This window comes from Lepidochelys olivacea, assembly GCF_965140295.1.
Source record: "Lepidochelys olivacea isolate rLepOli2 genome assembly, chromosome: 24".
NCBI lineage: Eukaryota > Metazoa > Chordata > Testudines > Cheloniidae > Lepidochelys > Lepidochelys olivacea.
The window spans coordinates 6,704,504-6,728,956 of NC_140434.1; the positions used below are offsets into that span (position 1 = coordinate 6,704,504).

At 40.2% G+C, this 24,453-nt stretch overlaps 1 protein-coding gene across 2 annotated transcripts; it reads right to left on the minus strand.

The window, feature by feature from the left end:
- Positions 1 to 364: 364 nt before the first annotated feature.
- ANP32E (acidic nuclear phosphoprotein 32 family member E) lies at positions 365 to 17,252 on the minus strand. 2 transcript variants are annotated; one of them, XM_084613408.1, is made up of 7 exons: positions 17,019 to 17,252; positions 13,607 to 13,756; positions 12,185 to 12,307; positions 10,546 to 10,711; positions 8,816 to 8,973; positions 6,023 to 6,074; positions 365 to 3,589 (listed from the first exon to the last, which is right to left on the minus strand). In XM_084613408.1, exons 1-7 carry the CDS (start codon positions 17,070 to 17,072, stop codon positions 3,525 to 3,527), a joined length of 768 nt encoding a protein of 255 aa, XP_084469534.1. In that variant the 5' UTR covers positions 17,073 to 17,252; the 3' UTR covers positions 365 to 3,524. The 2 variants fall into 2 exon arrangements, with proteins under 2 accessions (XP_084469534.1, XP_084469533.1); XM_084613407.1 differs by having other exon boundaries at positions 365 to 3,592; positions 17,019 to 17,251.
- Positions 17,253 to 24,453: the final 7,201 nt, after the last annotated feature.

Here is a 24,453-nt window from a genome sequence, read left to right on the forward strand (position 1 = left end):
TTAGAATCATCTTTTCACAATTGTAGTTACTTGATTCTCTGAAATATGGAATTCAAAATGCTATTGCAAAAAGTGCTATACAAAAGCTAGGTATTACTGTATTATACAAGGCAGAATTGATTCCCCCCCCACCCCGCAATGACAGCCCGACTGACATGAACAACACTTAATGTATTTTAAAACTTGAGGGAAGTGCTATTACTTCAATAACAACTTTACAAGGACAGGTAGTTGCGGTTATAATAAAAGTACAGTAAGTTTCCATTAACTGAGAACAATACTGGGAAATAGCAAATACTGCTTATTCCTCTGATACAAACAAAAAATGCAGCTACTGAATGGAAGCTATATGCTAGAAAATTAATCCAATACAACAATAAATTTTCAATTTATTTGAAATAATTCAGTTTGAAAAACTTTAATTTAAAATGTACAGCACACATGGGGAAGAAACACATTTTGTTACAACTAAAAGTCATCAGAAGAGTGCTGCAGGGTTTTTTTTTTTATTATTTATTTAACACTGTCATGGCTTTATTCAAAACACAGTTGCACAAAATCAATTACTTCAAAGTTTTTAAGGAAAGGGTTTGATAAGGAACTGAACACACTATATACATACTGCCATACAAAGAGCATTAAAATAGGACAAAAACCTCTACAAAATATAAAACCCACCCTTACATATTTGCATGAAAAGACCACCCACCAAGCAAAAAAATTTTCAGGTATCTGGAGGCTCTGTGTGTTACCTTAAAAAAACAAACAAAAAAGCTGTACTATCTTGGTTATGTGTCAAGCTGACTGGCAAATGAGGAAACTTTATTTAAAATGGTAACACTGTGGAAAAGACAAAAATTACTTAGCAAGTCATAGTTGCATGTGAGGTTCAGACTTTTGTTACCAGCAGCTGATGCACCACATTGTGAACTGTTTTAAAAAATGTAAGCCTGCATGTTTTATGGAAGGATCTACTAAACCCTCCAAAGGTAATTAAATAGTTTAACCTTTATAACCTTGAATGATTTAAGGTAGACTTGCTGACTGAAACAAGACTGTTGATAACTTTAGTAATTTCCATCAAAAATCTCTTAATTTAAATTTCAGTTTAACGCTGTATTTAAGTACAATTTGTGTATGCCTCAGTATAAGACAGTCTAGTATAATCTTTACATTGAGAGATTTAAGTACATATTTGTAAATAGGAAGGTTTTATCATTTGCTGAGACTAAAAAAGTTAACATTCAAAGACAAACATAGGGGAAAAACTTTGAGATAGTAAAGATGAATACAAAGCAACTGCTTTGAACACAGAGCCTCCATAATGAAAGAAGGGGTGTGCACTTAATTAAGATTTTTAATTCATTTAATATTCATACAAACAAACATAGGAACTTGGATTGTGGTTGCAAATGTTGTTTCACCAATTACTTTTCTAGTGTCTCTACAGATATCCATTTAAAAGTTTAACCCATTTAATCAATATATTTCCAAATCTTTTGCCAACTGTCTCATACATTCCATTCAAATGTCTTTAAAAGTTGGCTCTGCTTTACAACCACATGAACTATGATTTACGGCTCTATTAAGAAAAAAACAGAAAAAAAACCCCAAGAAATTGGGCTTTGTGGACTTCTTTGCTCATGCGGTTTGTCTTAACTTGATTCAGGAATCATTACATTTAGGCTGTGTCTATACAAGCTAGGACTGTGATTCTCAGTAGTTCAGCCACAGTAGCACAACAATATGGTTTAGCAGTGCCGAGTACAAACCCACCTGAACCTTACGGGTACATACTCAGCACAGCTAAGCCGTGCTAAATACTATTTATACTCATGCTAGCTCAATGAGAGCTAGCACAAGTATGCATATGCAAGCTGGAAATCACACCCTTAACTCATGGTGTAGACATAGCCTTAAAGTCTGCCAGTATGTGAAACGCCTTATTAAATATTTACAGGTAACTGTACTATATGGGTGACTCCACTATACAGGTCCAGGAAATACCTCACGTATCTTTCCACAGTTTAAACACAGTTACTGTCAGCCAAGAAAGATATATAATAAAAAAATAGAGTCTCTTGAATAAAGCTGTGTGTGATATTTGGTTGAGTATCTATTTGAAACAATGCAAGTTAGTGTTGCATTGAGATGCCTGTTTGAAATCCAAATTACAACTGCAAAAGAGGAGTGCTGTGTCTCTGAACTTCTATTTTGCATTGGCTCAAATGGGAAGTGAGATAATCCACTGGGGCAGAATTTAAGATCTACTAGTCACAATTAACAGTCTGCCAAAGAAAAGCCTGGCCTGCATATCTTCTGCACTTGCAACCGACTATGTGAAGTGGAATAAGTTGCCACAGCTTTCCAAGACAGAAAACTAAGAACTATTTACTGTTGAAATGGGGCCTTTAATGATTTAGCTGCAACGACACAAAAATTTTAAAAGTGACCTGCAAAGATGAGAGAATCGATCTCACACTCATTTTTTGCCTTTTTATGTTTTATAAAGGCTTTAAAAGGTTGGGGGTTTTTTAAATTTAGAAGTGTGTTTGATGGGAATACCTGCTTGTTTTTACATTAGAAATTCAGGTCCTGTCTCACCTCAAAAAGACTACGATAATTGGGGAACTAATGAAATGACAACATAACAAGAGCCAAGTGAGTGAAAGTTGAGCAAGTAAGAGGGATAGGGAGTTTTGGTTAGACTGTTAAAAACTTTGGATTGTTTTTTAGTTTGTTTGAAATACCTATATAACTTCAATGACTAAACATTCTGGAGAAAGCAAGCCTTTGTTAAGGATGCCACATCTCCTCCACTTCAATTAAAGCATGAGAGCTAATATACATCCTCAAACATATCCAACAAGTCCTCCAACACAGTTGATATTCAGAATAAACAGGGAAAACTAGGCCTTAAACCTGTTTAGGCCTTCTTCATAAGTAATAACACAGTAAAAGAGGGCATAAGCTCCCCCATCACCAAATAATTCACAGGTCACTTTTTTTTTTAAAAAAGTTAAAATAATCAAGTTGATTCCAAGTAGGACCTGTGGTCAGCTCAATTGGTTTTAACCAACTTTTCATTTGAAATAGACTGTTGACTTTATCACATTACAGCATCTTTGATTTCAGTTTACATACAATTTTAAAATCTTAAATGAAATTCACCATACTAAACCCATGTAAAAGTCTGTCTTTAATTGTGGACTAATAATGACAAACACTGCAAGCTTGTATAAAACAAAAGAAGTCCAAATAAAATTCTAGGGGAAAACTTGACAATGGGTTCAGTGATTATAGGGTTGAAAGTTGTTTTCTACATATGTTCACTACCAGGCTATTACATCTTATTTGGAATGATAAAAAGGGCAAAAATAGTAAAACCACACCTTTCCTATAAAAAGTTAACATGTTATCTTCTGTAAGGACATCTATGGTACATGGAGACATACAGATCTGCATGATCACTATTGCGTATTCTGTAACTTAAAGACTCTGGTCCTATTTATTTCTATAGTGACTTAATCATCCTCTTCCTCGCCCTCATCTTCAGGATCTCGTTTCCTCTTCTCCCCTTGGACACCCTCTGCTGAGAAAAAGAAGTTTGTATATATTTGATTACACTCAATTTAAACATCAAGAAGTTAACTTGTGTTGTGCTCTTACCTACAAAAACTAGCAGACTACTTCAAATTATATTTTTTCTTCTTATATGCACTCATTACTATACATCTTTGTGATGCTGATGGATCTTTTTGAAACAACCAGTTTCTTATTTATTCTGAGTAACTTAGGTGAGCCATATTAAGATGAATACTCAAACTGAATATACTACATTTCATACTGGAAACAGGTTATTCTTCAGTCTGATGTACATCTGAATCCTTTCATGTCTGGACTGCAAGTTACATATTCAGTAAACCAGATTATATAGAGATTTAAAATGGAGAGAGGACACATTTAACCTGATTTTGCTTTTACTAACTTACTTTTCTTAATTTTCAACAGTTTCATACAAAAAATGTGGCAATAATTAATCCAAGTGGCCTATTATGCACTCTTGTGGCCAAAATATGAAATGCAATTTGAAAAATTTAAGATTTGACATTCTCAGAATCATTTTCTGGCCATTTAAACATCCTCACTGGCTGCTTTACTGTCATGGTAAATAAGATGAAGTGGACCGTTAACACCTTGAATGAGTCTTTAATTAATGCACATTTCAAGGGACATTCCTTATACTAAACAACCTGTTCCACCTTGTATTTAGCTGTGACATACTGAGTACGTTTTCCAGACCTGAAGAAGAACTCTGTGTAAGCTTGAAAGCTGCTCGTCTCTCACCAACAGAAGTTGAAGCAATACAAGATATTACCTCACCCACCTTTCGCTAATATCCTGGGACCAACACGGCTACGACACTGCATAGTTCAATATCAGTGATTTTAAAATCCAGAGTACAAATTTCCAAAGAGGTATTCAGTTAAGTCAAGCGCGTAGAACAAAAGTCCACTAATGCAATCAGGAATTTTTGAATTTGTCTACTAGTCTACATTTAATAAAGAAATTGGCTTCAAAGGGCTACACAAAAACTCAAGAATCTTTTCACCCTGTAAATCTCTCTAAATCTGGCCAGTCCTTACTGAAAATGAGCAGAACCACGTAAGTAAGTCACCCAACCCATCACAGTATGTAGATGTTTACTACACAGTAGCAGGATTACACTACTGCCACTAACAGAACTATTATTATTATTATTAATCAATCTAGCATCCAAAAACATGCTGGGCATTTTATAAACATAAAATGACTGGTCCCTGCCCTGAACATCTTGAAATCTAAACAGACACTCTAAAGTGAGAGAAGGGTACAATCCAAAGTTTTCCTTTTTTTGCCACTGCTTTTGTCTATTTGCCTTTTGATTGGCAGTTTGTTTGTAGCCTCTGCCTATTAAGTGTAAGGCTTACCCAATTTCTCTGGTTGATTCTTTTCATACTTATTGTATACATGAGTATACAGAGGTATCCCATTTGTACCATGCAAAGAAAACGCAGCATTCTCAACAGACAGAGCTTGAGATCATTCCCTCTAAAAGTATGACATACCACTATTCCTCAATACTAGCAATACACTTAGTACCAATATATTCTCCAAGTAGGATGAATTTCCTTTATTTTTGTTAGTTACAAGGCAGCTTGTCACTTTGCTTGTTTATATTCTCAACGTTCTTAGGTCTCGAGATGAAGTCAAACAGAACTCTTTTTCCTCAAACATCTATTTCCAAGCCTTTGTCTATATTTATAGGAACTACATAAGACATTAATGTATGGAATTTTACTTAAACTCTTTAAGAAGCTACTGAAAGAAACTAGATGGGAAAAAAAATCCAACTAATGAGTTTAAGCATGCAGCCCTTAAACAGGACATTGGGTTTTGTTTTTTCTTAAATGACACCTCCTTAAAATATTTTATGCAGATGCCATGGCGGGTGGGAGTAAGGGAGGGCTTTGCGGGGGTCCCAAAAATGCTGCTTTTAAGCCCTAACCAGGGAATTCAGACACTTCTGATGCATTATTAATGAACCTCTTTTAAACCTGCGATAAACGAAGTTTATGCAACAGCCCTACCTTAGGAAGTTAGATTTCTGTAGCTCCTTCATTTGGCAACTTTCCCCTTTACACTTTAGGGCACTAAAATATTTCTATAAAAATGCTTAGAAAATTGTTTTTGTTCATTTTTACTCAAAAGTTAAGTGTTAAGATATACTGGTTAAGGGAAAAGAGATAGCATATGAAGTAATACATGGCTGCTCAGCTAAATGCTTAACTTGTGAAATCTTTCATAAGTCCATATCAGGATACCTTCTTTCCCTGTGTTTACATACCTTCAAACAGACCAGCTAGACAGACATAATTTATACTAATGGACCGCCAGTCTCAACCTCCTAAATTACAGAAGTTGAAAGAATCAATTCAGAAGGGTTCTGAAACATGCTACTTTCACAATTAGTGAAACTTACCTTCTTCCTCATCACCTCTTTCTTCAACATAGTCATCATCATCCTCTTCATCCTTCACAATATGAAATATTTAATCAGATATTTAAAAATTGCAGTATATCTAGGGTTAGTTTAAGCAGCCTATACTTCAGTTTTCTCTAAACAAAGCACTTATTCTGTTTAGTGATCACATTCTGTATTTACTTTCTCTCAGGTTTTTTTTACTATAGCTGTGTGAAGACAGGAGGCCAAATTCTTCTCTATGTTGCACTTATCTGGGTTGCACAGATATATAAAAATCAGAATTTGGTCTGTAGTCTGAGTTTTTTCTTGTTACTTCCCACTTATCAATAGTTTGTGATGCCACCAGGAATTTACAAAATGATACATTAAGGAAGAGCAAGACAGTACAACAAATAAGCTTTCATCAAAATGTCACGGAAATAGAGGATTGTGAAAAAATGTGGAGAAACTATGGCAGCAGCAATAGATGAACTAGGAACAGATCTAATTTTTTGCTACTATGTCAATAAAGAAAAAAACAGTAAATGAGAAGTAAGTTGCTCTTTCAGGTTTGCAGTTGGCAAATTGGCTTCAATTGGACCAACTTGTTACTGCAAACCCCAGACAAGATCACACAATGTTGTGAGATCTCTGCAGTACAGCAAGATTTGATGAAAAACTGAACATTATTTGCTAAAGCAGTAACTGCTAATGTTATACACGTTAATTTATTATACCATCTGGTAAAAATTTGAAGGCATTACAGTTAAAATTTTATCTATAATTTTGTCTTTAAACACAAAAAATTTAAGACAAGCTCTTGCTGAATGTATAAGGGAAGCTTCGAATTAGGCTACTTATTTAAAGGTCTGGTTTAAATGACATAGAATTTGGCTGATTCTAGCCCTCATTTATGCTCTCCAAAATATGATAAAAATCTGACCAGTTTGAACTTCCCGAACTGCATGCTCAATATAGGCCACTTTATCAGTAGCAAATAAAAAGCATCCTCACTATCTAGCTCTGTTGTGCTACCATGGTCTCCAACTCCTCTAAAGCCCTTTTTAATGCATACTGTAATTCCTTGTTGCCCAAAAGCAACGGTATACAGAAGCTACTGACTTACTGAAGATTTTAACATTGAAGAATTTCTGTTCTCTTTCCAAACCTTTGTTTGGCCATTCTCCAGAGGAATTTCCAAAAGGTTCTTATTCAACTCCTCAAATCAAACTTAGTTCTACCTTCTTGTAATGACTTTCAGCCATTACCTCCTCAAAATCTCAATGCTCTGATAAAAGGTTACAGAATTCTGTAAGACTATACAAAGCACTGAAAGTTCTATAAACACTTCATTATGATTAATAAAATGAAGACCACCAAACAACTGTGGTTCTCAAACTGTGGTCTATGTATCACTGGTAGTATATACACAGCAGTCATGTGGCATGCAGGATGGTTTGAAGATTAATACAGGTTGAACCTCTCTAGTCCGGCACCCTCAGGACCTGAATGGTGCTGAACCAGAGAATTTGCCGAACCATGGGAGGTCAATATTGTAGCGAGCGGGTCTCTCTTTATTTTTATCTCGACAAGGCGAATAAACGGAACAACACGCCGCCGCCTAGCCAAGGCTTACCAGCTCTGTTCGTAACAAAGTGTTAGTGTTGTTACACAATTTTACTGTATTGGCACAAGGAAATAAGTAGATAAAGCATAAAAAAACATAAAATAAAATCATGCTAGACCACGGATGTTGCTAGACCAGAGTCTGCTGGACTAGTGAGATTCAACCTATATTAAAATAAGAATCTGTTATAACTACACTGAAAAGTTATGAAGGTGGTATTCCAAATACTTTTGGTTCTGAATGTGGTACAGAAGATCTTAAGAGTGTGAGTACTTTCTCTATACAGAAACAAAAATAAATACACTTCCTCCATACAAAAAACAGGGTAAGTGTCTAGTTGAAGAGACAAGAACTAAGACTCAGCATTCCTGCGTTTTATTTCTAACTGCCACTGATCCATGTAGCCATGATTAGGTCACTTCACTTCTTCCTGTGCTTAGTTCACACATCTAAAATGGAGATACCTGCCTTTCTCAATAAGCTTGTGTGAGTGAATATTGTAAAGATCTCTGAGATCCTTGAATTAAGGTAGTAATTTTGATGCTAGTCTTGCAGAAGTGCTGAGAGGAGTTACCGATGAATCAAGGGGATAAAAATTCCACCCCATGTAAAATAGCATTAGTTACAAAAAGCTTGATTTCCCCCCCCCGTTTAATTTTAATGTTACTCAGATAAAGTAGCATTGACTATTCTTGTTACTACTGTAGATTACGTAGTCAAGAACAAGGATATTTTTTCACTTTTTCTATAAAAAAGATTGGTTATCTACTTTAATCCAAAAAATATTCTAATCTGACAGTTTAGTTGGTAGTAGTGTACAATTTCAACATAGGGGAGGGGAGATAGGGTCTTGTTTTTTGAGCTTACAGAAAATGCAGACTTTTTCATTTTAGGTGGTGGGATGGAAGTTAAGAATATGGCTTTGATTTTTCTAAAGAGAAATGCAGAGATATTTAGTTGTTAGGCAATACTTATGCTCGACTAAATACTTCAGAGAGAAAACTTTATCACCAAAATCTAAAGTGGTCTGTTGCTTTACATACAATGCTAGATTTATAAGAATCGGTTTCTACAAAATGCATCTGTGTTTAGCCATTTTGCCTCATGAAAATCCTAAACCCCAGAAACAGAGTTTGTGAAATTAAAACTTCTTGGACTGAGTAGCTGAAAAAGTATAAATTTACCTGAATCTCCTCCTTCATCAGATATGAAAGGCCCACTTCCTCCTCCTCTTCTTCACCCTCCCCCAAGTCTGAACCTCCATCATCTTCATCATCATCCTCTTCATACTCTCCTGGTGGACCAGCTTCATCCTCATCTTCATCATCATCCTCATCTCCTTCTGAAAGAAAGGAAATAGTTCCATATATCCTCACTTAAAACGTGATGATTTGTTCATAAACTCATTTTACATGCTTCCCAAAAATCTAAGACAACTTGGTAACAAGGTCTTCTCCAGAAGTTTTAAAAAATGGAGAGCATTCTGGAGAAAAGAGTATATTTAAAATATATGAAGACTATAAATGTATAAACACTAACTTAACAAGCATTTAGATACCAAGGGTGATAGGGCAAGGTCCCTGATCCTTCAAGCGACTCTTCTGCAAATGCAGATCCCTAAGCCTGCAGCAATCCTCAGAGAAGTCAGAGGGAAAGGGGGCTGTGGGGTATCTGCTGCACATAGATCAAGGTCTAAAATTTAAAAGGACAGCCAGCTTAACACAATACCCTTGAATGACTTTTACTTCCTATTTGTTCCAGGAAATGCCTACAGTTAGAACTGTATTAGAGAAGAGATCTCATTTTTATTTTGTACATTTGCAGCAGCACATAGCCACTTTGACAATTTCTCTCAAATAGGCAGTTCTGTATAGGGTATTTTATGCAGCTACAGGGAAGACATTTTAAATATAAGTGTGAACCACAAAGGCTGGCAGGTGGAATTTAGGGACAGGTTTAGTATCTGAAACTACTTTTTAAACTTTTTTTTTTTTTAATTTACAAAATTTCTGGTTGATGCCCATTAAGAGATTTTCAGATACTGTTACATTTACTTATCCGTTGTTTACATTTTCAAACTAGAGGATTTGACACATTTAGCTTCTCTTTGGTGAAATTCTCTTAAAGAACACAACTCAGATTTAAGTATGACGACAGATGTAATCTAAAGCCAAAGTACAATCCACCAGAATAGCAACACGGAGACACTCATGAACAGCTCTATGTGAAACAAACATTTCAGATGTCTTTCATAGCTTTAGTGATCATGGTCCGAAAAGTTAACAGTATTTAAAGAAAGGCTTGCTACCTTCCATCCTTGCGTTGAAATCAGTGCAGAAATTGTGATAACTTTGCACTTCTACAGAGCCTTCCATCTAATTTCAGAACCATTTATAAACAAACATTAATGAATTAGCCCTCAATAGCAATGAAGAAGGTGGTATCCCCACTTTAGGGATGCTCGAGGTCACAAGGGGATTCCAATACTAGCTTTGCTACAGGCCTCCTGTCTGTTGACTTCTACTCCTGTGATACAAGTATGCTTACTGAAATATAATTTCCACATAGATCAGATATGAAGTGAGAAAACCCTCCTGCAAAAAGCTTTCATTAACAAAATGGATTACCGCTGGCTCGTTTATTATTTTTAATGTAATCATATCTTTACTCAAGTAAAAGTCTCTCTCATTTAACAAGAATTGCACAACATTCTTGACTATGTTCTGACTCCAATTCTTCCTATTGTAACTCAGCATAAGCATCATTTGAATGAGTGAATGCTACAGAGCTATACTGCAAAAATGTAGCTTATGACATTGTGCTACTTCAGTCCAAGAGTAACTATATCATCAATATCTAAAGTTGAGACTAGAAAGTATATTTTATACAGCTATAGCACATTTAGAAAAATTACCCTCATCTTCCTCTTCTTCTGAATCAGGTGCCTCGTTATCTTCCTGATCAAATCCATCTAGGTATGTGATTTGGTGAAGCAGCTCAAAAACGCTTTCTCTGTAATCCTCCAGGTTTGTGATCTCACAATTGAACAAGTCGAGACTCTTCAAGTTTTTAAGATTTTGCTGAAAATGAAGAATTAAGAGTACTCATCTTTTTCTTCCAGTTAACACACAGAAACTACTTGGTACCCTGAACCTTTGTCAAGTTGCAAGCCTTAGCCTAAACATAATAGGCTGTGTATCCAGCTACACAATTTACTTTGTACTCACCACCTTGGTCATCCATTCTCTGCAATGATTCCCTTTCTATACAGAGTTCAGTATAAAGTCTCTGTTTTGATAATTAAAGAAGCGCCCCATAAGGTCACAGATATCACCTGTCCCTCTGCATCCATGATCTTTCTTAACAGCTATGTTCCACGAGAAGAGTGAAACTATTCAGGAGGTGGCTTGCAAGAGCAGAAAACAGAATTTAGACAGGCACTGGACCTACTCTGTGGAACTTACACCTTAAGATTTATTTCTTCAACTTAGCTTACCCCTCAGTTTCTACACAAATACAAAACTACTCACTGACACAAGCCAACCCCTAGGAGCTAATCAACCTATTTCTCCTATAAACTTGGAAGGAAGAAAGATGGGACTTTTTCCTGTTTTTTAGCTACCCAAGAGTGGCTTTGATCCTGCAGTTAAAGGGGTCATTACATCAAAACACACTATGGAACTTTTAGTGCTCCGTGGAAGAGTCCATAACACCAGCTGGTGTGCAGCAAGCCAGGGTGCACACTAACAGATCTTCCAGATAAGCTTAAAGAATTCTAGTACAGGTGACTCCCAAACTTTTCCCATATTACAGAACCCCTCTTCAAAGATAGTTTCATGGACACCTCCCACTCACAGTCACTTAACATTCTTGTGACAACTATTATTGCTTACATAGAAAAGTTATTAGGCAAGTAATTATTGTATTTTTAGTTTCTTTCAGTGTATTTTAGCAACTGAAAGCCAAGGAGGATCAGCAATATATAGATAGCCAGTGCTACACTGACTATAGACCACAGTTTGACAACCTCTGATCTGGTCCATGCCACTGCTAACACAGGATAGCTTCCGATAGTAAATTTTCAAGTATTGTCTTGATTGAACTATGGGATGATGAATTTATTACAGCAGAGTTATACAATATAGGATGGACTGGGATACTGACAATCTAGAAAGAAAACACCCAAGTGTTACTTGAACTGGCAAAAAACCTGATGTATGGAAAAAGTAAAACAGTAATTTGCTCTCTGGATGCCTTTCAGTTTTGTTAAAGCTATACACAGGCAGCTAAACCACCCAGTTTATTATTGTTTTGTATTTTACTTATCTCCTATGTAACACTAGCTTAAACACCATTTATTGCATTTATCTGTTGTATTTGTAAGGCATTCCTATTGTCAACCACTTACAACCAATCACTACTGTGTTCAATATTATGATCTATTTTTACCTTTGATACTTTTTTTTTAAATTTAGAGATTTAACAATGGTTTACAATTCTTTAAAAAAACCACACACACAAAAACAAAAACAAAGAAACTACTTTATACTTACAAGGGCTTCCACAGTGCTAAGATCTTTGATTTTGTTGCCACTTAGATTTAGGTATGTGAGATTTGGACATTTTTCTGCCAGGACTTCCAGGCCTCCTGAAATGATGTTGTCACTCAATTCCAACTACCATACACAAAAATTGGATCATTAGATGGTTGATTTCACTGCTATCGAAATTAAGAGCTTGTATTTTATTATAACAATAAATGCATCACAAGACCACCTGACTTCCTGTATAACCCATAAAAGCCTCAGACTACTTACATAAAATAAAGTTTGCTTAAAACAAAAGGAACCTATATTGATGTGTACGTATTTCCAAAGCCTAACATATTACTTATTTCCACAGCACTTTACTATGTGCCTGGTTCAGATAATTCATTAAGAAGTTTCATACTTGGGTCCCCATCCTTCACTTGAAGCCTGTGTGGTCCCATTGACTACAACGGGACTAGTCACACTTAGCACAGTTAGTTTATCATGTGCTTAAATGTTTTCAGGATTGGGACCTTAGATTTTCAGCAGGAAGTGAAACCTGATGTTAGATCTTTGTACAGGTTTTATTTAGACATAATGGGCAAAATCCTGGTTCATTAGTCATGGGTGAAACGCTGAGTTACTCCAGTGGAACCTGTGTTTCATACTCTGGAGCTGGGTTTTCACCTAATATATCTCATCCTCAGCCCCCCTCTCTTTCCATTCAATTGCATGAAATATCTTTAACCTAACTGTAAAAGTAAAAAGTAATATTGTACTTTTGATCATTGCCTCAGACATTAATCGGTACTCAAATTGTCAATCTCTGTTTGAAAGACTACTTTGAAGTTTACAGAAATTACGAAGGATAATTTCAAATTTGAAGCAATTAAGTTCAGGATCTCAGATCTCATTTTTAGATTAATGATGCACATGATAGAGTACACACATTAATGACTTTGTATAAATATTATGGGTGTATTTGATTAATAAAATAATTAATTAAAAGCCACAGCATCAATGAAAATGCTAATATCATGAGAAGGCTATACCAGACCCTAATTTCTAGTGTTGAATAGATAAGCCACTTATTGTTCCAAGAATTCTTGGACAAGAATAATTTGAACATAATTTAAAAATACCCACACCAATTTTAAATCTTGAAAAGTTTAGACTGGTATCATTTCAAAGCCCTGCAAAGACATTCTAGTAAGACATTTCAATATGATGCAAATGTGATTGTCAATACTGAAAGGGTACAAGAACCTGTGTTAACCAAAGATTTTTACATAAAGAGGTGTATAAATTTGGCAAAAGCTAACTGACTTTTAGTCCAGAGACACCAAGCATCAGAGGGGTAGCTGTGTTAGTCTGTATCCACAAATACAACAAGGAGTCCGGTGGCACCTTAAAGACTAACAGTCTTTAAAGTCTAGAGATACATACCTTTCGGAGCTTACTTAAGGTGGGGAGTCTGGCCAGTGATGTCAGTTCTACATTGGCCATGCTGAGAAACTCTAGCTCTTTAAATGACTCATTCAGGCCTTCAATTTCACCATTGCTGGATCGACAGTTATCAAGCACCAACTCTGTCACCTTCAAACAGAACATAAAGTCACTCTTCAGGTTAATGAAGACCTTTAAGCACACTGAACTTTATCTAAACCAACAGCTTGAAGAATTAAACCATTAAGACAACATGTTTTATTTTGCACTTAAGCAAAAACTGAAGTTATCGGGGCCTACAGTCACCACAATTAACATTGCCAACCTACTAAAAAAGTACATAGCATATATTTGCAGCAAGAGAGTTTGAAGCATGGTCATAAAAAGGAAAATATGTAAGAGGCAAATTTTAGCATGTTAATGGTCAGAAATATATGGCTCTGGATAACACAACCACAATGATGCACGTGGGCCTTTATATGGCTAGAAGCATAGGAATTGCAAAACCAGATCAGCTCAATGGTTTATCAGATAAAATATCCTATTTCAGATAAAGGACAGTGCCAGATGCATCAGAGGAAGGTGCAAGAAACCCCATGCACATTGGACAATTAAGGAATAATATACCAATAAAGGAAATTTCTTCCTTAAACCCATCACTTAAGTGGTTAGCTTATACCATGAACATTTAATATCCCCAAATTTTGTTAATTCTACCAATTTAACTGGATATTCTCATTACCCATAAAAGAACCTAATCCTTTTGCAAATCCTACTAAAAGCTCTTTGCCTCAATATCTTGTGGCAGTGAGTTACACAGGTTAATTATGCATTAAGCATTTTCTTCTATGTGTTTTAAATGTGTTACTCTATTTCACAGAATGTCTTATATTATGAGAAAGGGTAAATAGGACCACCAAATTAACCTTCTACATACCATTTACTGTGGGTTTTAACAGGCATGGGCACTACATTTTCCCACAAAACTCTGACATTTTAAATGTCCTAGCTGCAAAAAAAAACAAACAAAAAAAAAGGATCCAGCCCAATATTAGTATGTAAAGTTCAGCTTTGAAATAAGGGTGGCTCTAAAGAACATCACACTTGTTGACTGACAACTTACTGGTCAAATAGACAAATAAGAGGTATAAAATTTAAAGCCTTATTTCACACCACTACAGATAGAGGGGAAAGTACAAGTGGTATCTTGGCTTTGGTCTTACTTTTGTCAGTTTGAGCTAAAGCCTCAATATTGTTTTAAATAAAGTTTGTAGAGGATTTTTCCTTAAAAACAAAAATTTCATAAAACACTGGAACTATTCTTTTGGGGCTACTCCAGTCTCTTCAGTTAAATGTTTATGCTAATCTAAATGCATATTTAGGCTTTTAAAAACATCTGGCCCAGAAATTATCAAAATATGTATTGTTTATTCAACTAATGGTTTTTATGCGCTTCTACATTTACTGTAAATCAGGTCAATCTCTCAGCCTGGCATGAAGTAACAACACTTTCTGATATCAACCTATCTGGACTTTATACTCTTGGGGCACCTAGACATGCTGGTCAATAGCATTCTTACTGACCTAAATGCAAAAACATCTGCTGGAGCTACAAATCATTCGTTGGCTGAGTTCAACAGCACGGAAGCAAAGGCTGCAGGTTGATCACACAGCAGTCAATGAAATTACTATAGGAGATTAACTGAACCACCTCACCCCCCTAAAATAGTAGAGTGCAGCAAAATCCTTCCCAATGCAGAACACAATATATAAATGAGTATGATCACCTGAAAATGGTTGCCTTAAACTTCTGTTAAATACATTTGTTTGAAGTTCCTTCAGACAATCTATAGGAACACACTTGTCTACATATAATTGAATCTTACAGTGTAAACACACACCCTGGGCTCCCACATTTAAGAAGAGGTTCGTTATGATCAGAATTGCTTTTATCTGCTTGAAGAGGAAATAAAACGTTAAGAAAAGTATTTGACATGCAATCTGCACATTGCAATGCACTTCAGGACTTTCATCCTACTTCGCTATAAAAGAAAAAAAAGTTTCACTATAAGCAGGTTCCATTCCCACTGGACTTTTGTTTTGAAGTTAAGTTACAGCAGCAAGGGCTGGCGTTCTCTGCAGCACTCGACACCTCCAGTCCACTCCCATCACAGAGTTAGAAAGGAGCTACCTGACTCTAGCTGCATGGCGGGCACAGAGAAGCGAACCCTATTGTACATGACCTCGCAAAACCGAACCTTATTGCTTGGTGGGTGGAGGTACAAACGAGAAGCCTATCTTGTCTCTGATGACTGAACAGGACCTAACGGCAATCGCCTTATCTGCCTTTAGCCATTAGGAAGGCCGGTTATAAGCAGTATGATTTCAAGGAAAAGAGAGGAGGGTGCCATTACCCCATCATGCGCTCACTGGGCAGAGCTGAAAACTCAGGGAAGGAAGGGGGTGGGAAAGAGAAAGAAGAGACTAAAAACGATGTAATTCAAAATAAACAGCTCCAAATGCGAGAAGAGAAAGAAAGGGGGGAAAGCATTCTACACAGAGGTTTTATAAAAACTGCCTGCCTCTGGCAGATTGCTGGAAAAGGACTGCAGGAAATCAGTCATGTACCCAGATACTTCTAAAATGGATTCGGTGCAACTCTGACCTGTTTACAATATCCACGTAGTAGAAGTTAAAAATAAATAAGGCAAATCACAGCAGAGATGGCAACCAGAAGAGGGATCATAAAAGTTACGGATTCCAATGTGTTCATCAGCCCCAAAAAGCAGCTCTAGCTTGAAGGGTCGTAAAAAAACACCCCCAAACCTATAGATATTGAAGCATGATGGGTGACCCACATCTTTCCATGCACAAGAGTTAAGTTAGCAGAGAAGGCGGGGAAAGGAGAAAGAAGTTCTCACTCTAAATCCAGCACTGACACCAAACGGGGAAACACCCTTAAATTCAACCAAGAACTAGCCGGCAAAAAGCTAAGAAGGGATCCGCCAAATGGGGTCGACCCCGATCCGCAGCTCCGAGAAGGGGCTGCCGGGGAGGGTGGGGGTTAATTTCTGCTCTCGGGTCACCCCGAGGACCCTCTCACACAGAGCCAAACGCCTTGGGCAAGGGGCCCATCCCAGGCACAGACTGCCCCACTTATCCAGCGCCGCGCTCGGCGTCGGCTGCGGAGACACACAGCAGCGGTCTGCGGAACAGCCAAGGGTTACGCGGGTGCACAAGCAGCCTCCCCAGGAACCTTTGGGGGCGCGAGGCGGAGGGAAGGTGTGTGTGGGGGGGGGGGGACGCGGCGGCCTCGCAGTACAGAGGCACCCGGCCCCACGTGGCGGCTGCCCCCCGGGCCATGTATCAGCTGTTCAGCAATGGGGAGCCGGGGGGCGTCACGTCCCCTCACCTTCTCCGGGGCCCGATTCCTCAACTCCAGCGTGATGCGCTTCTTCATCTCCATCTCCCCCCTCCCTGAGGCCCCCGCGCCGCGAGGGAGGGACGCGCCGCCGAGCCGACGCCGCTGTCGCAAATGGAGGCAAGAGTTGGGGCTCGAACTCCTCCAGCAGCCGCCCCACCCCCTCCCTTGGTACACACACGCAGCTCCTGCCTCCTCAATGGCCGCTCGCGCACTGAGCCTCCATTACACGGCGCACGGGGCCCCCTCCCAGACGCCCCGCCTTCGCTGAAGCGTTGCCTCCCCGTCACCCATTGGCCCAGAAGGGCTTCACTTCAGGGCGAGGGGATTGGCTCCGCCGGACGCCATTCAAAGTGCGCCTCTTTCGAGCCAAGCCCCGCCCCGCGCAGCGCCTTTCCTGTCTTTGTGCGCTTGGCGCGCGGCTCTCACATGTGGGTTGCACCGCAGGGGCAGGGAGTTCTACCAACTGCACGCGTGTGCAGACTGCTGACGTAAGGTGTGCCTTGTGTATGGCCGTGGTACAGGTATGCGCAAAACTTGCAAGGCAAAACTGCATTAAATATCTGTGCTAGCCTAGGCCCGGGTACAAACTGGTTTCTGGCCCCAGTGCCCAAACTCCATTGGCTAAATTGAGACCATTTAACACTTACTTTGTGTTCTAGAAATCTAGACTAATGCATCCTGTACCTAGAGTCTACAAATCTGTGAGGGGATGGGGTGGGGAGGAGGCTCTGCAAACTCCATAGGTTAAATAGAATAAATTACGTTGCCCTGACTTCAGTTAAAGGATCCTGGTGCAAGATTGTCATAAAAAGCTCTAGCCATCCAGTTTTTGGCCCCAATCCTTCAAATTCTGCTGCCTAAATAGAGAAAAAGCTAACTGTCCCCAATGCATTCACAATACCCTGTACTGATGCATGCCAGTGCAGTAGCATGGCAAAAACTTAGAAATTGCTAAGTTTGGGTCTCTGCTTAAAAGTTGGATTATGTTGTTTTTTGAGCCCCCAAGTCCCTGGTTTCAGTGCCTATACAGAAAATAAATGTAAATAGAATTTTATATTTAAAAAAAATCCAGACTCCAATGCAACTTGGTGTAACAGTGTCACAAATACTCAGGTCCAACACCTGGATTCTGCTGCTCCTATTGTACCAGTATCCCCAAACAAAAACAAAAAACACCCGGCAAGTGACACATGCCTATCCAGAAGCTCTGCAAAGAACTGGGTCCTGCCAGATGTAGCCAAATTTTTCCTCACAGCCCCATCTTCCCCATAAATGAAGAACAGAAGGCCCTGATGCTGATGGCGAACTTTGGGTGCCACCACCGTACAGATAATGGTAATATGCACACTTAGAAGGTCAATTTTGAGTCACATTTTTTAAATTAAATGAGAAGATTTAACTATATGAAGATAAATGCCAAAAATCCCTACTGTCCAAATACCTATCTGTTATCAGCTGGCAGGTTCCTGGAGGCACTGTGGTAGCAGTGGATCTTGAGGTATTTGAAAGAGGATGAGATTAGTGACTATGGAGTATAGAATCATAGACTATCAGGATTGGAAGGGACCTCAGGAGGTCATCTAGTCCAACCCCCTGCTCAAAGTAGGACCACTCTCCCATTTTTGTCCCAGATCCCTAAATGGCCCCCTCAAGGATTGAACTCTCAACCCTGGGTTTAGCAGGCCAATGCTCAAATCACTGAGCTAGTTTGGGGTGAGTGCTACATAAAAAAGGGGTGGCCTGGAAAAAAGCACAAAGTTTCTTGTGAGAAAAACAGGCAGCGGAGGCTGACATTGATGATGTGTGAGGCTGATGTAGGGAAGAGCAGATGGATAGGGAAGTGCCTTAAAGATAAGGTCTAGAGAGCCTGTATTAGGTGTAAGTGGGGGATGGGATAATATGGTCAGAAGGATTAACTGAGCAGCAGTGACTTGAGTGGACCTGTCAAGAAGGCTGGAGATGGGGAGGTTGCAGTAGCCGAGAAGAAGAGATGGTGAGGGCCTGGACAAGGGTTTTAGCAGTGGATGCCGAGCAAAAACTAGGTCTTAAAAATAGCACTGAGGATAAGGCAGCATGGACGTGTACTGATCTGAGGTTCTAGAGCAGTGGTCTCCAACCTTTTTATGCCCAAGATCACTTTTTGAATTTAAGGATCTGCCCCACCTCTGCCTCAAAGCCCTGCCCCACTCACTCCATCCCCCCCATCACTTTCTCTCTGCCACCCTCACTCACTTTCACTGGGCTGGGGTAGGTGTTTGGGGTTTGGGGGGTGTATGGGCTCTGAGCTGGGGCCGAGGGGTTCGCCGTGTGGGAGGGAGCTCTGGGCTGAGCCTGGGGCGGGGGTTAGGGTGCAGGAGGGGGTACAGGGTGCTGGCTCTGGGAGGGGGGGCAGGGTTGGGGCTTGAGGTGCAGGAGGGGGTTCGAGGTGCAGGATGGGTATGGGGTGCTGGCTCTGGGAGGGGACTCAGGGCTGGTTTGGGGTGCTGGCTCTGGGAGGGGGCTCAGGGCAGGGGCTTGGAGTGCAGGAGGGGGTTTGGGGTGCTGGCTCAAGGAAGGGGCTCAGGGCTGGGGGTTGGGATGCGGCCTCCTGCTGGGCAGCACTTACCGCTAAGGCAGGCTCCCTGTCCACCCCGGCCCCACGCCACTCCTGGAAGGGACCAATGGGCTGCGGCCCCTGGGGTGGGGGGTGGCACATGGCTCCGCAAGCTACCCCTCTCTGCAGGCACCACCCTCACAGCTCCCATTGGCCACAGCTCCCCGTTCCCGGCCTATGGGAGCTGTGGGGGCAGTGCTTGCAAGCAGGAGCAGCGCGCGGAGGGAGACCCCTGCCCCCCACCTGCGGGGCTGCGCTGGCCACTTCTGGGAGCAGCATGGGGGCAGGGCAGTCAGGGAGCCTGTTTTAGCGGCAGCCCCGCTGTGCTGCCAGAGATTGCGATTGACTGGGAGATTGTGATCAACGGGTTGGTGACCACTGTTCTAGAGAAAAGACAAGAGTCCAATATGTCACCCTGGTTACAGGCCTGCATGAGGGTGATGTTGTGAACAGTCCAAAACAGGACATTATAATAATTTACTAAGAACATGAATATTTGTTCACTGAGATTCTGTTTGTGCAAAATTGGCTTTGCCAAAGCTCAAAAGACAAGGAGATGAGCATTGTGGATGAAATCCCAGCCCCACTGAAGTCAGTGGGAGTTTTTGCCATTGACTTAAACGGAGACAGGATTTCATCCCTGTGTTTACAGGATCAAGACCTCTATGTCTCATTATGATTGAGGTTTGGTCTACACTAGCAACTTATGTTGTTATAACTGCATCGCCCAGAGATGTGGAAAATCCACACTCCTGAGTGATGCAGTTATACCGGCCTAACTTCTGGTGTAGACAGTACTATGTTTACGGGAGGGCTTCTTGGAGAGGTGGAGTACTCATAGGTAGCGTCTTCACTGAAGTGCTACCGCTGCATCGGTGTCGCTGTGCTGCTCTAGCATTTTAAATGTAGGCAAGCCCTGAGATTTAAGTGACATTTTAGATTTTAACTGGGAGCATATGGCTTCTTCTACAGCACCTTTATTCTAAGGCCATGTCTACACTACTACTTATGTTGGCAAAACTTATGTCACTCAGGGTTGTGAAAAAACACCCCCCCCGAGCGACATAATTTTCACCAGCATAAGTGTTCATATGTACAGTGCTGTGTCGGTGGGAGAGCTTTCCCTGCCGACATAGCTACTGCCTGCTGTTGAGGTGGTTTTATTATGTTGACGGGAGAGTTCTCTCCTGTCGGCACAGAGCGCTCTTACGGTGGTACAGCTGCACCGGTACAGCAGTGTCACTGTAAGCTCGCTAGTGTAGACATGGCCTAAGTCCTAAGTGTCATGGTAGGAGGCACCAGGTGGCACAGTTACACTTAATCTTACACGTTCTTTTACTTAGCATAAAGATATTGTTCACTCTTTGAAGAAATGCTGCATTGTTAATTTTGTGACGATGTTCCTTTGGGAGAGCTGTGGAAAGCAACAAAAGAGTTTACTCTTTGCCTTAATCTCTGTAATTAGAGTTAATTCTTGAGTCAGAATTGCTTTCTAGGAAATGGGTATTAGTGTTTGGGATGAAATTCCTGAAAGAGGGGATTGCCTGTATGCTGTTTGTGATCATCTCTGTTCAAGGACTGTATATAGCAGGGATCAGCAACCTTTGGCACATGGCCCGTCAGGGAAATCTGCTGGTGGGCCAGACCGGTTTGTTTACCTGCAGGGTCCGCAGGTTCGGCTGATCGCAGCTTCCACTGGCCGCGGTTTGCCGTTCCAGGCCAATGGGGGCTGCGGGAAGCAGTGGGCCAGCACATCCCTCGGCCCACGCTGCTTCCCGCGGCCCCCATTGGCCTGGAACGGCAAACGGCAGCCAGTGGGAGCTGCAGTCGGCCGAACCTGCAGACGCTGTCGGTAAACAAACTGGCCCGGCCCGCCAGCGGATTTCCCTGACGGGCTGCATGCCAAAGGTTGCCGATCCCTGGTATAGAGTGTAACATAAACAGTTTGCACTTAGAATATACCCAGAATCCACATCACTGATTTCTCTTCTGGACAGCGGACCCACAATTTCCTGACATCTGTGCCTGCCTTGCACGTGGGCAACTTCAAAACAGACTCCAGTGAGAGACTGCTGAATTGGAATTAATTTGCAAACTGGATACAATTACCTTAGGCTTGAATAAAGACTGGGAGTGGATAGATCATTACACAAAGTAAAACTATTTCCCCATGTTTATTCCCCCCCACCCCCTTCCCTTCATCAGACATTCTTGTTAACTGCTGGAAATGGCCCACCTTGATTATCAATACAAAGAGAGCCCCCCCACCCCCGCTGGTAATAGCTCACTTTACCTGATCACTCTCATTATAGTTTGTATGGTAACACCCATTGTTCCATGTTCTCTGTGTATATAAATCTCCCCACTGTATTTTCCATTGCATGCATCCGATGAAGTGAGCTGTAGCTCACGAAAGCTTATGCTCAAATAAATTGGTTAGTCTCTAAGGTGCCACAAGTCCTCCTTTTCTTTTTGCGGATACAGACTAACATGACTGCTACTCTGAAACCTGTCATAATGACCTCAAAGCATCTTTTAAAAAGATTAACTCTATATCTACGAGAAAGGTATTATTAGACACCTTTTACAGATGAGTAAACAAAGGGACAAATACACCGGACCCTCGCTAGAACGTAGGATTTGGGATCCATGCGTGGTACCGCGTTAACGCGGGGACCACATTATAGCGGGGACCGCGTTAAAATGAATTCCAAATTAAAGTAATTAAATTTGGGATTCATGGCCGCGACCGCGTTATATGCAAATTCACGCTATATAGATGCATGTTTTAGCGGGGGTCCGCTGTACATCAACTTCTCCAAGCCCATGTAAGTCAGTGGTAGGACTGGGAACGGAATCCATGAGCCTTAATGGCTAGCCCCCCTGCTCTAACTACTACACAGTACACCACCTTAGAACACAATCGTGTAGGCGACTAAAAATATGCAGGATGTGGCATGGGGAAAATAGATCTATAAACATGCCTTATATTCAGCTGCTGTTGCTAAAGTACTCATGTGAGAATGATTCTTTCCTTTTTAGGGTAAAAATATACATGAAACTTTGAATGTGGCTAAATTTTTCTACCATTTTAAACATTGAAATTTTCTAGTCCTCTTTTTTTAAGGCTTCAATCCTGTAAATTGCTGAGCTCTCTAGCACAATCCAATTGAACACTGAAGCATGCAAATAACTATGCCCACAAGTCATTGACTTCAGTGGGATTACTTGCATATTTAACTTTAAGCACATGCTTAAGGGTTTTGGTGGATCAGGCTAAAAGTGCACAGCATGTTGCAGGATTTAGCCCTAACAGATAATGTAAATATTTCCTTATTGATTCCAATAGCCTTACAAGTAATGATTTAGACATGAATAGACTGGGGCATTTCAAGAATTTGGTATCAGTACAAAAAGGTGGAAATGTCAGCAGTTACGTCAGACCTTGTAGAAAGTCGGTGGGAAAATATTTCCTGATTCATATACAATGTGCTTTTAATATGAAACTACAGAAGGGTGCATCAGGCAGGGGTTAAGAAATGCTATGGCAAAAAATACTGAATATTGTGCCACTCCGCAGTACATTTGGATTAGAAAGCACTCTTTTTATCGCTCTCAAGAGAATAAAAATTCACTTGCTAATGCAACAAAAATAGTGGTGTCTCATTTTTGTTTTAGGAGCAAACTGTGAAGATATTTGTTGTTTTCTATAGTGTAGTGAGGAGGTAGGATAACTGTAGTTAAGGTTGAGACTAGCTTACTGTTTAACAGCCATTATTTTTAAATCCTCTAAAATCAACATGCTTACTTGGATGTCTTGAACATTGCTGTACCTTATGGAGATCTGAGGTAGGGTTAGTGCTCCAAATTTGAGGTAATTTGAGCAAGGGATTCCTGAGATAAAGACCCTACCAAAAGTTACATGACATCAACATTTTATAGTTCTTACGAATATGATTTTTTTGCACACCTTTGGAACTGAAACTGGTTGTGATCCTCCATAAACTGATATCATCCATTCAGGATTGATTTCAGCTATCATCTGCATTCCTCTGCTCCTTTGGGAAGCAGCATTTTTAATATTGAAGGTAAATATTGGACCTACAATGTGGGTCTACCCAGGATAACAAGTCTGAGAACTAGAACCCATATAGAGTATCATAAAACAATTACAACCCATACTTGATGGGGACCACATCCTGAAAGAAATCTTTCCTGAAAGAATTCTGGCCTTCAAACAACCCCCCAGCCTTGCCAAGCAAGCTCCCCAAAGACCAGGACTCACCAACTCAAAAAGGCCCTAGACCCTAGATGATCAATATTCCCCACAACATACTTTTCAAGACCCAGGGGTTCCATACATGCTTATCACAACAGTGCATCAAACGTCCCAACAACTGTGCAAGTGAAACCAGACAATCACTGTGCTCTCAAATGACCTTATACAGAAAAATTATAAAAGACAAAAACATCTTATCACCTGTGGGCAAACACTTTTCACAAAGCGATTATTCCACATGTGACCTCTCAATCCTCAGAGGAAACCTGAATAACCACTTCAAAAGATGAGCTTGGGAACTTAACTGCTGGACATTAACAACCATGGATGTAACAGAGACACTGGTTTTTGGTTTATTACAACAATTTGTAACACAACTTACTTCCTGTGTAATTGCTCACTTCATTTTAGAACCCCTCTCAAGTCTCTCATTTGTTCTCATGCAGCCAGGCTGAGACTCTGGCAGACCAGAATGTTTGCAGGCAGCCTTAAATAACAATATGTTGGTGGCTTGAGGTGCTGTGCTGTGACTATTCAATTTGCCTAACATC